Source organism: Panthera pardus, unplaced genomic scaffold (genome assembly GCF_024362965.1).
Source record: "Panthera pardus isolate Hobbes unplaced genomic scaffold, ASM2436296v1 HiC_scaffold_17, whole genome shotgun sequence".
Classification (NCBI taxonomy): domain Eukaryota; kingdom Metazoa; phylum Chordata; class Mammalia; order Carnivora; family Felidae; genus Panthera; species Panthera pardus.
In genome coordinates this window covers 46,243,586-46,259,351 of record NW_026526732.1, presented here as the reverse complement: position 1 = coordinate 46,259,351, position 15,766 = coordinate 46,243,586, and the positions used below count along the sequence as shown (strand labels likewise).

At 38.8% G+C, this 15,766-nt stretch overlaps 1 protein-coding gene across 1 annotated transcript in view; it reads left to right on the top strand.

The window, feature by feature from the left end:
* The window catches only part of RFX6 (regulatory factor X6), a 56,844-nt gene extending 44,929 nt beyond the window's left edge, over positions 1-11,915 (top strand). The window contains exons 13-19 of the mRNA XM_019418178.2: positions 967-1,076; positions 2,555-2,672; positions 4,103-4,225; positions 4,887-5,093; positions 6,274-6,786; positions 7,638-7,850; positions 10,463-11,915. Of these exons, the coding sequence (XP_019273723.1) occupies positions 967-1,076; positions 2,555-2,672; positions 4,103-4,225; positions 4,887-5,093; positions 6,274-6,786; positions 7,638-7,850; positions 10,463-10,638 (1,460 nt within the window). The 3' untranslated portion in view covers positions 10,639-11,915. The remainder of the gene's footprint in view (positions 1-966; positions 1,077-2,554; positions 2,673-4,102; positions 4,226-4,886; positions 5,094-6,273; positions 6,787-7,637; positions 7,851-10,462) is intronic.
* Positions 11,916-15,766: the final 3,851 nt, after the last annotated feature.

Here is a 15,766-nt window from a genome sequence, read left to right as displayed (position 1 = left end):
ATTTTTTTAAAAGAAATAACCAAAAAAGTAAAAAATAAACGAAAGAAAAAAAGAAATAACTTGGCAATAATGAACATGTTTTTGAGTGTTGTGAGCTCTCTTCCAACTTTATATGCATACACATTTCCGTGTGTTTTACACTCTTAGCATCATATGGTATATGATGCATATCAAAATGATGTCTCAATATAATACTGTTTTCCAAAGCAGAAATTACCTGCGCAGGTTTGGACAATCTGACAGAGTTAGCAAGCTAATGTGTGTGACTAGACTACCAGGTTCTATTTTCAAGGGACAGCAATCCACTATTTCCCCATCCTCTTTCTCCAAAAAGACAAAGTGCAGCCTCTGATAGGCTGTTGCACAAGTGATAGGCTGCTCTCTGGGGTGGTCCAACATCAGCCCTGCTTTCTGTTTCCTAGTATAAAATTGTATTACCCTTTGGGGTTCAGTAAACTTCAAATTCTTTAATAAACAGTAGTTCTAAATGGCCCCTTTAACTTTTATAAGATGAAAGATTATTCATGTAAGTGGTTCAGTTCCACAGTGCAGAATTTAATTTTGGCTAAAGATAAAAGTAGTTCAGAAAGCAGGAAATCAACAAGTTTAGCTTATTTCATTCATCAGCTTTCAATGAAGCTGTTGCATTTAATGAAAGCTTTGGACTCAGAATGAATAATCAACTATACTGACAACTTACTCTTCCCCAGTATATACATGCTTATATAATACATAAGCCTATATTTCAATATGTGCCAAAATACATACACTTATTATTAAAATGTTGAAGAGTAAAAACTAAGGATTTTTTGTTCCTTGTTCTCAGGATATGAAATAATTTCTTTAACACATTTAATTTATTCTGTCTTTCCCTTTTATGCTACAAAATTCTTAAATGATTCCTAGTTTTAGGTTTTCTCTTGAGTTCAAAGTAGAGTAATATTCTGCTTTCTTTTTTCATTTTAGATGATTCTATCACAGTGTTCCAAGAACTGAAAGATCTTCTTAAGAAGAATGCCACCGTGGAGGCTTTTATTGAATGGTTGGATACCGTGGTAGAGCAGAGAGTTATTAAGGTATTTTTCAATGACAGATTCAGAAAATAAAATTTTTCTTAGTAGTAAATGTTAAACTGGTAATTCCTTGAATGGTGGGGGAGGGGTGATAGTCTGTGTGTAAAAATGCCTTGAAAAGCTCTTGAAGACTTGCAAATAAGGTGGCCCAAATATCAAAATTCGGAATAGACCAGATTTGAAAGTGTTGGGCATAGATTCAATTCTATTCATCATTTCTTGACAAAGAACTACAAGACACTATGCATTCCCTGTCAGTCAGTACAGTTACACCTGAGTAACATAGGTGGTGAAAGATAAAAGCTGAAAAGATCTGGGGCACCTGGGTGGCTCAGTCGGTTAAGTGTCCAACTTTGGCTCAGGTTATGATGTCACCGCTCATGAGTTCGAGCCCCGCATCGAGCCCCGCATCGAGCCCCGCATCGAGCCCCACATCGAGCCCCGCATCGAGCCCCGCATCAGGCTCTGTGCTGACCGCTCTGAGCCTGGAGCCTGGTTTGGATTCTCTGTCTCCCTCTCTCTGTCTGCCCCTCCCCTGCTCACACTTTCTGTCTCTCTCAAAAATAAGTAAACATTAAAAAAATTTAAAAAAAAATTTTTTTTTAACGTTTATTTATTCTTGAGACAGAGAGAGACAGAGCGTGAATGGGGGAGGGGCAGAGAGAGAGGGAGACACAGAATCGGAAGCAGGCTCCAGGCTCTGAGCCATCAGCCCAGAGCCTGACACGGGGCTCGAACTCACAGACCATGAGATCGTGACCCGGGCTGAAGTCGGACGCTCAACCAACTGAGCCACCCAGGTGCCCCCAAAAAATTTTTTTTAAAGCTGAAAAGATCTGACCCTTCTCTAAAAAGCAAATTTTCATAAATGCTGACAGAAAATGTGGTTTTAAGTATTTGCATTTTTAAATTCTGGGAGTGCAGTATTTTGTATTTTCTGTGTTTTTTCAACCCTTTCAGTTAAGCTGCAAGTCAATCCATCATGAAACAAGGCAATAAGAGCAAATAGATCCATCACTAGTTGGTGTTAGCCATTCTGTATCAAGGAAACTGGTTATATTGTAGGGACTTTTCTTTTCCTCCTGGAAGGAAAACAGATTATCATTCAGGACCAGAGAAGTCAGAGTTAATCATTCACAGAAATATATAACCCTTCTTTCACACTTCGCCTTCTGTTCTTTTTAAAGTTCTGTCAAAGGAAAATTAAGAGACGAAGTATTTTGTAAATTATTTCATTGTGTTGTCTGATTCTGCTACGTAACAAAACCATGCAGAATAAAGATCTATCAACCTGAAAAATCACAGCAAAGACAGACTAAACTTAAAATCCCTGGACAGATCATTATATCTGATAAAATAAATTGCGTGTCATGCCATCTGTCCATTTGTCAGACAGCTTATCAACCTCTTGATTTTAGGCAGGATGCATGTAGTAATGAGATGACAGATTTTATAGTTTCATTTTGTTCCTTTACTTGTAGACCAGCAAACAAAATGGAAGATCGTTAAAGAAGAGGGCTCAAGACTTCCTGCTCAAGTGGAGTTTTTTTGGTGCTCGAGTAATGCATAACCTCACCTTGAACAACGCATCCAGTTTTGGTATCCTAAGTGCTTTATAAAGCTCTTCCTATCTGAATACATAATTCACTTTCCAGTCACATTTCCTATCAGTTTTTAAACGTGTGGCACTGATACTGCTCAAATCTGACTGTCGAGCCATAGAGAATGGTAGGTGGGAGCCTGGGTTTTGGAGTCAGACCACATGCAGAGTTAAATCCTAACACTGCTTCTCTCTGGCTTGGGTTTTTACCCCCCCCAAGTTGGTCGAAGAGGATGAATATTCCCCTTGCTGGATTGTATTGGCACTTTAGTGAGACAATATATATAAAAACACAGTCTAGTACCCGGTGAACACTTCTAGAATGGCAGCTATTATCATTACATCCCATCAGTGCTTGGATAATTTTTTTTTTTTGTTAGACAGGCAAGTAAACAGTAATTAGTACATGATTTTCCAAAGGCACCAACTGCAATATGGCAAATTTTTGCATCTTTTTCAGGAACTACATAGCTGCAGTCAAAGAGCAGCTGAGAGGACATGCTTTCATATGTTTCTGAAACCTCTTTCCTGATTGATTTGACTTGTGAAACAAACTGAGTCAAGTTAGCTCTTTTAAAAATTGAATATCTTCCTTTTTCTAAAATTTCTGGGATTCTTAGTTTGCAGCTATAATGCTGTCTTGTGGACAGTACTCCTGCATTTAGCTTTCCAAGAAATCTTTACATTATAAAATAGGTTACAGTTAACTAAGTTGTTTTTATTTAATCCTCAGTGGAATTAGATAAAATCAGTGAACTTGTATTGAAGGATGAACAAAATGTATTGAGCCTATTATTTGAAATATCTTGGTTTTGTGTGAGGTTTCTTAAAACATACCACACTGAAGCCTGACTTTATTATGAAAACAGACTTTTGCTGGGAAATCTCTTCAAAGAAGTTTAAGGTTTTCCAAGACAACTTCCAAATGAAAATAACTCTTTTGGTTTTTTGAAACCAAAGGGAACTTTGTTTCAGGCTAGAAAGACATCTTACTTGATACTTTTTTCAGACCCATGGTGGCCATTGTCTAATTATTTAGTACAAAGTAAACAGAAATACAGCAGAGTAGAGCTCATTCTCCTCAGGTTAAAGCTTATCACACTCCAATGTGTGCCCTCTTAAAGCATAAAGCATGTCTCACTTTCATCCGTATTTTCCTTTGATGTAATTAGCGGCCAAAGAGCTGGCAGGACAGTATACACAGTGAGCTGGGCAGGCGGTACACAGAAAGATTAGAGACCCAAGTTAAGCATGTTGGTCTTAGCAGGTCATTTAAAGTCCAACAAGTATTTGTTTATTTCAGTTGCTCCTTGTAAAGTGTTGTGAGATGGTCACAAAGATAACTCGACTTCTCTCTTTCTCTTTCCTTCTCCTTCTCTCCCTCCTTTCATCTCACATTGTCCTCTCCCTCTTCCCATCCACAAACAAGGTTCTTTCCATTTGATCCGAATGCTTCTTGATGAATACATTCTCCTTGCCATGGAGACCCAGTTCAATAATGACAAAGAGCAGGAGTTACAGAATTTATTGGACAAGTATATGAAGAATTCAGGTAATTTAAAATGTATACTTTGTTTTACGTATTTCTGTATTTAAACCTAAGTTCCAGAATTTGTAAGCACACGTTGTGTGGGGCTATAACAGTCTCAGAGTTTTTTTCCCCAGGCGTGTTACTACTAACACAGTATATTAACACCATTGGAGCACTATTTTTTCTCTCCACCATTTATACTTAGAGTAGTCAGAGGAATTTACTGGAAGTTCTAAAGGATATGAAATCAATTAAGGTAGATAGGTGATGAAAATAAAAAAATAATCAGAATTAAAGACAACACCTGTGGTACACACCTTATAAATGGTGTAGAAAGAAGTTCTATGGGAGCTTAAAGAAGGAAGAGAACATGTCCATTTGGGATGTGATGACTTGCATTTTGAAGACTGTCCACTCCCGGGGCGGGGGCGGGGTGGTGGTTGGCACCCTTCAGAACACGCCTCACACTCACAAAGGTACAGGTAGCAACAACAGCAAAAATCCAGCACCACTGCCAAGACCAGACATCTGCCAGCCTTGTTTCCCATGGCACATATTTCCCCGGAGTTGCCAGATTTATGACATGACCCTAGAGCGTTTTCAGTTTCCTTTTCTTGGGCTTATATACTAGGAATATGGGAATGACGTTAGGTTTCCTGTTAAGAAAAAAAAATCTTTCCAGATGCAAGTAAAGCTGCCTTCACTGCTTCTCCGAGTTCTTGCTTTCTGGCCAACCGTAATAAAGGGAGCACTGTTTCCAGTGACACTGTGAAGAATGAAAGCCATGTGGAAACACCCTATCTTCCTCTATCATCCAGTCATCCTGGAGGCTTACCCTCTGCTCTACACCCATTTCCTGCTGGGAATACAGACACCATGCCGCTCACAGGTACATTGGGAAACATTTGGGCTTCAGTGCATCTCACAGGAGCCTATTCCTGTGTGTTCTTCAAAACTGGTGACCTTCAGGCATTCAAAGAGTAAACAAGACTTGTCTTACCTAACTTGCATGAAAACTTTGTACAGTTTCTGTGATTTTCAACATTTTTCATTCACATTTTTATCAATGCCATTGTTAACATAGGTACCACACTGTGACATGCTCTCTCAGTTATATCAGAAATACGAATAGTTATCTTCATTAAGTGGAAGAAAAAATTAGATTAGGTACACATAAAATCCTGAAGATGCTTTGAGAGTCAAAAAACTGGGCCTCTTATTTGTTTTTGGCTTTTGAGGAGACTATTTCTCCTCCATTAAAAAGTGGATTTGGCCATTTTAGAAAACCATTACAATACTTTTCATCTTTGGTCTAGCATCCCCTTTGTATCAATCTGAATGTTAAGTGGCTGGAACTCACTACTAGATAATATTTTACGTCTGCTTCTTGCATTATGTCTTTTCTGAAATATATAACTTCATTGGACACACAGAATTTTAAACCTGGGAAGGCCTTATAGCTCAGGGGCCCAATTCCACCAGTGGCAAATCAAACACCCTCAGAGTGGGTGGCATTCATAACTCGTTGTTGATCAGGGGTGTTTGCGTGATGTTTTGAATTGGCTTGCTTTGAAGCCATGGGCATTTTGACACTATTGCCTTTTTCTGTTATCCTAAAAATCAAACCATTTAACATTCAGTTTGTTTTTTTAATTATGGGGAATTGTAAAGAGCAGATCCCTTGACTTTCCCAAGCTTGAGCTCTAACCATCTTCATACCCATGGAAGCATGAAACCATCGCAGACTTTTGTTCATAGTGACTAACTTCAAAACACTTCACTATTATTGCTTCTCGGCCTCTTGGCCAAGATCAAGTGTAAAACACTTCAGTATTGTGAAATATACATGTATTGTGATGGTGTCTTTTATTTATTTGTATGTTTATTTTTTTGTGATGGTATCTTTTAAACCTAGGTTTTTAATGTTCCCCAGTTCTGTAATTTTTAGAGAGTAAGAATGAACCATTTTTTTAAAAAAGCATATTGATAAATCTTTTGAATAATTTTTAAAGATATGCATCCATCTATTTTTATATGCCACTTGTGAAGGCTCTGGTAATTTTTTCCAGGTCAAATGGACCTTTCCCAGAACACTGGTCATCTGATGACACCACCCATTTCTCCAGCCATGGCGAGCCGAGGAAGCGTCATTAACCAGGGACCAATGGCAGGAAGACCTCAAAGTGTGGGCCCAGTCCTGTCAGCTCCACCCCACTGCTCAACATTCCCAGAGCCCATTTATCCTACTCATCCTCAAACCAGCCATGACTTTTATGGGACCAACTCTAACTATCAGACTGTGTTTAGGGCACAGCCTCACCCCCCATCAGGAGTCTATCCTCATCGCCCAGAGCATGGTCGATGCATGGCCTGGAGTGAACAGCAGCTTTCTAGAGACTTCTTCAGTGGCAGCTGTGCTGGGTCTCCATATAATTCTCGACCACCTTCCAGCTACGGACCATCCTCACACAGCCAAGATTCACACAGTATGCAGTTTTTAAATACAGGAAGCTTCAATTTCCTGAGCAATGCGGGTGCTGCCAGCTGCCAAGGAGCAACATTGCCTCCTAATTCACCGAATGGTATTGAAATTTTTAAAGAATTTTTCCTGGCTTTTGAGATGGCAGTAAGACAAAATCAGACATTGAATTGAGCTCCACCTCTCTGAGTAGTATGCCATCCCACGTAAAGTTTCCAAAGATCATGGAATCTTAGATACTTGGAGCTAATTTCTTCCAGATACAATTCTTGTGGTTTTTTTTTAAAGTTGCCCTTTTAAATGCCACACATGATGAAAAAAATACTATGTCAAACTGTATGTTTGAGATCTCCCTTAATAAGCCCAAAAGAAGAATGTTCTGTCCATTTTATTTGTAGTAAATAATGTTTCTTACAGAGAACTAGCAGCAGATCATACACATTAGGACAGAAACTGTGCCCCCCATTAGTCTGATAAAACACTTAAAGTTTACGGAGTTGGAAAGGTCTGTGGACTTCTTTCTTCAGCCACCAATGCAGGTTCTGTGTCCTCTCTTCTAGATGTAGACCAGTCCTTCTCCCAGTAACATAAATCTGTAAATAAAATTGGTATTTGACAAGTAGTGTAATCTTTGTGAGAAGTTAGTAGTGCTTTTTTTTTTTATGGGAAGATCTTGTTAATTTAGATGAGGAAAATATGAGAGAGATGTAGTCTTACATCTGAAAATTAATAATAGGATAACTCCTTTGTATTTTTTTAAAAACAAAAAAACCCAGCAGAGTGAAGCGTATCCTTATACAAGCACAAATCCAACTCTATAGTAAAGATGGATGTGAATGTAATATTTATAATATGGCATCTTTAGGCCCCTCCCTATTATCTTGTCCCTTTTTTCATTCCTGGAATATTCTTTGTAGTACGTTAACAATACATTCCTGACTTTTTCTGTTGTAGGATACTATGGAAGCAACATAAACTACCCAGAGTCTCATAGACTCGGATCGATGGTGAACCAACATGTTTCTGTCATCAGCAGTGTTCGCTCACTGCCTCCCTACAGTGACATCCACGATCCACTTAACATTTTAGATGACAATAGTAGAAAGCAGACCAGCTCATTTTACGCAGACACATCACCATCAGTTGCGTGTCGAACTCCAGTAGTAGGTAAATTATTTTAGTAGTTCTTGAAAACATTTTAAAGGCTGCTGACCTCAGGTCTGTAGTCTTACTTTGGAGGGTGACTATTGAGGTAAACCTGGAGGTCATATTCCTACAAGTGATTCATCACTTTGGATCGAAAGTCATATTTTTGTGTCTGTTGGTAACAGTATCCCCTTTCTCAGTCTGTTGGTCACTCTGCAACCCACTGCTAAATCTCTTATTCTTTCAAAAAAATAGCTGGCACCTATTATGTATGCAAAACATGAATATAATCTGTCAAAGGCAGTCTAAAAGACTTTAAGTTTTTTTATTTATTTTTTTTAACGTTTATTTATTTTTGAGACAGAGAGACACAGAGCATGAATGGGGGAGGGTCAGAGAGAGAGGGAGACACAGAATCTGAAACAGGCTCCAGGCTCTGAGCTGTCAGCACAGAGCCCGACGCAGGGCTTGAACTCACGGACAGTGAGATCGTGACCTGAGCCGAAGTCAGACGCTTAACCGACTGAGCCACCCAGGTGCCCCTAAAAGACTTTAAATTTTACGAGGGCAGTAATGATGTCTTTTTCTCACTCTCTCCTGTTCACGGTTGGACCCAGGGACAGTGCCAAGAGGTATCTTTGGACCCCATAATCTCCACTAGTACCCTAAAACCACTCCAAGTTTTAAAAAATGGTGATTTGTGATAGAGTTTGCTGTCATTTTCTCAATTGTATGTAAAATGTGATTAGACAGCTCTGTAGAAAATGCTGCTATTTTTATTGCTCTGTTACATATAGTTTAAGTAAAAATGAGCAAAACAGTGTGTTTGCCATAAAGTCCCCTAGCATCTTTTTCCAACCAGGTTGCTGTCCCTGGGAAAATCCTGCAACTTGTACTTGTACAATTTGTACATCAACAGCACCCTGCAAAGTGTCTGTCACATGGTAGGAACTCCATACATCAGTGAGTTGAAAAAGGGGGCAAAAATATATGTATAGATTTAATTTCCAATATGGCTAATAAGGGATCACAGGACAAGTATATATGCATGTAAGTATCAAGGCAGAGTGTTAATGTTTATATGAGATGGTTGAAATATTCCAATGGAATAGATTTCAAGCTAGCTGGAGTAAAGGCCATTGACACCCAGCTGGAGCATAAGGGAAAATAAGATAAATTCCATCTCTCCTCTCTCAGTGTGCTTTTCCAATAACTCAATAGGAAGCACTTCTTCCCTTCCCGTGACCATCACAGATGCTCCCTGAGCAGAGTCTAGCAGCCCATCTCATGCTATCTGCAGATGGTCATTGCTTCTAGGTTACTCTAATGAAGCAGAAAATTCCACTTCAGGAAGTTTCCTCACCGTGAGACTAAAATGTACTGTGTTGCTATTGTTACTATTAGTTCTGTTTACTCGTAGAGATAGTGGAAGCTTTGATGGAACATAGCTTGGGTGTAGGATGGATTCTAAGCTTTAGTTGACAGAGCTGGCTTACAAGTAAATAGCAAAGAGGGCTTCTGAGTGAAAAAAGGGAACAGAGTAAGTGGGTAAGTAGTGCGAGGGAACTTAGGACCCACTCTATGTTTCCTTAGTTAGAAAACCTAGTTTCCAGGGACAGAGAAGATGGTAGTTAGAAAAATGAGAAAAACAGCAATGAGAAGCCAGCAACCATACATGCAGGAAATGTAGTGTCAGAGAGCCAGTTGGTCAAATTTTTGAGAACCAACTACTGTGTGCCAAACTTCATTCTAAGTTTGAGGTTATGGTGGTGATCAGACAGAGTTCTTGCCTATAAGAAGTTTACCTTCTAGGAAGGAGAGATTAAGGGATGATTATATAGACAAATGCAGAAAAAAAAGATAGTGTCAGGTACTCTGAAGTCAGTTAAATAGGGCAAAATGACACATGGTTATGGAGAAACTGCTTTTGGTGAGATGGTTGGGAAAGGAATCCTGAGGCAGAGATATTTGAGTTGAAAGTTGAGCGATTAGGAGGCGATGACTTGAAGGTCTGATGGTGGAGTGGTGGCAGAAGAGATGACAAGTGCACAGTCTCTGAAATGGGAACAAGGAAAACTGAGTGGGCAGCAAGAAGGCCAATGTGCTTTGAGCATGGTGAATGAAGACAGTAGAGTAAAATCAATCAGAAGGCAGAGACCAGTTCACAGAAGACGTTGCGAACCAGGGCAGAGAGCTTGGATTCTGTTCTAAGAGTGGGGGGAAGTCTTTGTAGAGTTTGAGAACAGCAACAATTTGATGTATACATCAGCAGCATTATCCTGGCTGTTCCCTGCAGAATGAGAGGGTGGGGCAAAGGTGACAGTCCTAAGACTAGTTAGGAGGCAGCTGTGTTGGTCCAGGTAAGAGAACACGGGGGTTTGAATAATTGAGGAAGTGTGGATGGAAAGAGGAAGTAGACTGGGGATATATTTTGGTGATAAAGTTGTCTGAATTTAAGTTTGAAATGGAGTTTTCTTTGTGAAATGTGTAGAAGTAAAAACAATTTCTAGGAAAATAGCATAGGTATGGGTGATAAATGCAAAAATAAATACAGGAGGCTTAAAATGAGTGGCACTTTGAAAGGAAAAAAATGTCAGTCAATATTCAATTGCTGATTACATTTTCCCTTACAGCATCCAGCTTGCAAACCCCAATTCCTTCCTCCTCATCCCAATGTATGTATGGAGCTTCCAATCAGTATCCAGCTCAAGAGACCTTGGATTCCCATGGAGCAAATGGTAGAGAAATGGTGTCCTCTTTACCACCCATCAACACTGTGTTCATGGGAACAGCAGCTGGAGGCACTTAAACCAACAATGTTGAGTGAGGATTGAAACTAAGAATCTCTACTGCTCAAATATTGTTCATTCGGATTGCCATCAGGGTAAAGAAAATGGAATATACAGTGGCAGGACATTGTTTTCAAGTCACTGGTACAAAACTATGGACAACTCCATAATGAATGGAGATACTTGCAGACTTTGCCTTGCACGCAAATTGTTTAAAATGTGATCTCGTTATTAATTATAGTTTCAAACATTATCAAATTGAACCACTGGAGCTTTGAAGATGCAAACATTTCAGCTATGAAGATTTAATATTTTGCTTCCTAATTTATTGAAAATCTGTGTGCTGCTTCATCTTTGGTCTATAAAAAGAAAGAATTATTTAATACCTTTAAAATACCTTTAATTTATTAGGGTCTCAGAATCATTGTTTACTATCCCTTATTTGACAAAAAGTCAAGTGTGTGTGTTCTACCTCCTGTGGAAATGTTTACAAGGTCAAGACTTAATTCAATTCAGCCTAGACCAAAGTTGCTTGACTTTCAATCCTGTGCATTAGTGTGATGAGTTCTGTTACATAGCAGTATTCCAATTCTATGTAACTGAACGGAGATTATGAATGCTTTCCCTCTTTATTTAAGAAAGGTAAGAAGAAATGAAAGAAATAAAGTATGAAAATATTTTTAAATCCTTGATTGCTCTTAGAACTGTTACTGTTTCTGAAGAATGCTTAGGATTCACAGGCAAAGTTCCTTTGGATACTGAATTAAAGAGTAAAGCTGGTTGGTGAAAACATCATAATTCAAGAATATTTTCATATCCTATCCATGCATATAAATATAAGGAAATTGTGGCTTATAGACCATTTGAACTTCTAAAGATTTAGAAGCAGTCTTTAATCAAGTACTTGGCTTATAAACTAAGAATGAATGAGTGTTCAAGGATCATTTGAATGCAAAGAGAAATTCAGAAGTGAGGAATTCATTCCATACGAGTTAATAGAATTTGATACACCATCTATCTAGGTCTGTTTCCTTTTCATTTTTGTATATCTTAGCTGAAAGGTCTGTTGCAAGACTCATGGCCTGTAATGGGAAACCTCCATTAACTTCACAGGCTTTTCCTACAGTCATATGACAGGACTTATATTATTTGTATTAAGGATTGGGTGATACTATGAGCTCCGAGTACATTTTTAAAGGATTTGTAAGCCCCAAATACCCATTATACATCATGATGTAATTTGGTGAAGACAAACTGCAGATTGTTTTCAGAAAGCAATAAACAAATTAATTGTGGACTTCTCAGAGTGTTGCTACCATTTGCTTAGTAGCATGTAGTTTATGAGCTAATTAATTGAGCAGAAAATTCTGCACAGTAACAAATGATGAGAAATAGGAATAAATGTTCTATGATTTGTAGTAATACTGTAAGAATACAAAGGAGAGTGAAATTATGAAGGGCTTGGACTGAAGTGAAAAGCAAAACAGCTTTAAGAAATGTTTGGACATAAGTCTCGAAAATTAAGAGCCAAATTTCCACCATATAGGAATTACATATATACTCAGCATCTATTTTACGTCAGGCACATTGAAAAATGCAAGTTGAAAAGATGAAAATGAAAATACAACTAAAAATAAAACCCTGCCAATGCCTTTGGTAAGTTCTGATATGATGAAGAAGGGGTGATGCGATAGGAAGTAGAAGCTCATTGAAGATTTTTGAGTAAAAAGTAATATGGGACATGATGTTTAAGGAACAGCCAGCAACAGCTGGAAAGGGAGGAGGACCAGACAGGAGAGGAACTAGCCCAAGAATGGGCTATTTGAGAGGCTATTTCTCTCCTCCAGATGTCCAGCAGGTAAGTGCAGAGACTACATGGAAGCAGAGTGAAAGGAGCAGGAATAAGAAATTTCAAAGAAGCATAAGCATCATTTAGTACAATTAAAGGATTGGTGACTGGCGATATCAGGAATTAAAAAGGAATATGTTAGGGGCGCCTGGGTGGCTCAGTTGGTTGAGCATCCGGCTTCGGCTCGGGTTGTGATCTCGCAGTTTGTGAGTTCGAGTCCCAGGTGGAGCTCTGTGCTGACAGCTCGGAGCCTGCTTCGGATTCTGTGTCTCCTCCTCTCTCTGCCCCTCCCATGCTCATGCTCTGTCTCTCTCTGTCTCTCAATAATAAATAAACATGAAAAAAATTTTTAAAAAAGGAATATGTTAGTAGTGGCGCTAAAGTTTTCTTTAACCCTATTTGCAAACCATTTCAGTGTAAATAGTTGACCCTGGATTGATAACCCCTTCATAGATGAGGGAAAATTATATGGAGCAGGGAGAAGTGCAGAAGAAAAGTAAACATTATCTCTGGGTTTCATGTACAATGACAAGGTGCTAAATTTTGACATCAGGAAGACTAACTTGCTCTTTTCCCCAAGCAGTGGGACTTGGGTTTATGTCTATTAGATGTATAATAGCGTTTCTTATTGTGGGCACTACTGGCTTTCAGGCAGGACAATTCTTTGTTTTGCAGGATCATTCTGCATATTGCACAAGATTTAGTATCCCCGGCACTCAAACACCAAAGCACTCCACTCACCCAGCCTTGCGACAACTAACAACATCTTCCATGTTTCCAAATGCCTCTGGAGAGGTGGTGCCATTCCTGCATGAATTAAAAGTGACAGCATCATTAATTTTACTTAGAAGGAGCTTGAGACATTTAATACCTTCCTGCCTTTCAGCTGCACTCATCATTCTAGAATTGCTTCCTTCATGGATCTAAAGCTTGGATGCTCAAGGCTTTTTCTGGTACTCTTTAGGTTAATTTTAATATAGTTAAAGGATCTTAGCCTAGCTTTCTAGTGTTTCTGTTTTTAAAAGTAAATCAAGTAATTTTTAGAAGTTGTGGACTATCAATTATAAAGAAGTGACCTGGGGGCGCCTGGGTGGTTCAGTCGGTTGAGTGTCCGGCTTTGGCCCAGGTCATAATCTCAGTTTGTGAGTTTGAGTCCACATTGGGGGCTCTGCTGTCAGCACAGAGCCTACTTTGCATCCTCAATTCCCCATCCCTACCCCTTCCCCACTCATGTGCTCTCTCTCTCTCAAAAATAATAAATAAAAAAAGAGACAAAAAAAGTGACCTGTTCAAGCTAATGCCTATGTGAAGCCCAAAATTAAGGGTAGAAATAAAAAAGGGAGAGGTTTAAATACTCCGTTCTTGGAGTACTATCTTTCAAATCCTGTGTTTTAGTGGTTACTATAGATAAATGGCATAAGGAAAAATGAGCATTCCAAATAATTCGGTGGACTCAATACAATTCAGAAACCAAGAGCTTATTTTATAACAGCTTGAAGAAAAACTAAAACCCAGCTATGTCATTAACATAGAATTACAGATCAAAGGAGATCTGATTTATTTTCCTCTCTCCAGGTGGTGGAGAAAAGTTAGAGCTCTCCTCAGTTATATGTTCCCAAGTATGCTTTCAGATTAGAAAGGATTTTTTAAAAAATCATTTAAGCTAAATTCCAATTACAGTTGTGATGTAAAATCTTTCTCTTTGTTTCTGCTTTGAGAGAAGAAAGTCCGTGAGACTCTCGGGGTCGCCCATGTCAAGAACCCATTTTGGAAATGGGAAAGAGAATATTTTTTACTCACATGATACCTAAAGACAACCGGTGGGTGCACTGGCATTTAGTGTCAAGACCAGGGATGTGAATATCTTGCAGCGTGTGGGACAGATTTGCACAATGAAGAACTGTGGCAAGAAATAAAGTAACACTTCCATGGAGAAATGGAGTAGGCTGTGAGATGAATGTCCCCAAACTCTGACCAGTAATGGCACTCTACATTAAATAGAATCCAACTAACCCAATTAGATGATTTCTTCAGCTACTGTGACTATGAAACTCCTACACATAGCTTAGAGAAGCAAACAAGCAGAAGAGTAGGACTAGAAGCAGGGAGAAAGAGAGGGAAGGAGAGCTAGAGACCAGCTTTGTGAGAGGGGTCCAGTAGGCAGCAATGGGTGGGCCCCTGTAAGAGGACACTGAGGCCACAGGTGCCTGGACCTAGACTCTAGAACACCAGAGCTGAGACTGTGCCACCCTGACCAGTGAAGCACGATACCCAATTCTCTCCTGCTCTCCCAAATTTACCCTTGGAGCCCTTACTGACATGGTCTCCATTTAGCCATTCAGAGTACAGCTTCCCTGACTACAGTCACCAGTCCACAGCAGCATGTTCCTCTTGTTCAGAAAAACATGATAAACATCAAATTAGATAACCAGCAAACATGATAAACAGCAAACTTCCCTGGTGATGTTTTCCAACCACTGAATTTATGCTCATAAATTTATGAGCATAAAACGCAGTCCACAAAAACAGGACAAAGAATACTGCCAGGTAGTGCATTCTCCCCCACGAACTCCCCAAAAAAGAAAAAGAAAAAAAGAGAAAGAAAGAAAAACGCTTTGAGATAAATGAATTCTGAAACCCAAACCCAAAGTTCCAATTTTTCAAAAAAGCAGGAGACAAATGAGAGTGATATGTATGAACTCCCTGGAAAGAGAGATTACAGGTACTCAGATTTCTATATAACAGGAAGCAAAATTAATTGTCCTACAAGTTTCACAATAACAGCTTTGAACTCTTATAAGGACTGGAGTAGCAAACTGTTCATACTGTATTTTGAAGGCAGATTCATAATCCCAGGTCAGTTAGAGAAATTTAAACAAAAACCTTCCAGAAAAGTAAACAATGGTGATTATGGCATACAGGACATTTTGTGCTTTGGGAAAGATAAGAAATGATGAGTTTATATAAAAGGTTATTGTACTATCTCATTCAATTATAGAATTCTAAATTAAATCCTCTAGTTTGTAAATGGCAGAGAACGCAACTTGTCTGTTCCAAAAGCACACTGCTTAAATGAAAAGAAAATACATTTCAGTTACTCTTTGATTATAGGTGTTAGCAATGGCTGGAAGTGATTGGTAGTTGCAATGAGTAATCTATTCAGTAATTTTGAGATATTTGATTACAAAATAAGGGCTTATCTCTGTTCTGTTTGGTAAAAAGGTTTTCAATTAGTTTTCTAATATCAAAATCTTATAAATAGTGCTTAATTTTTCTTCATCTTGGCTATATGATATTAT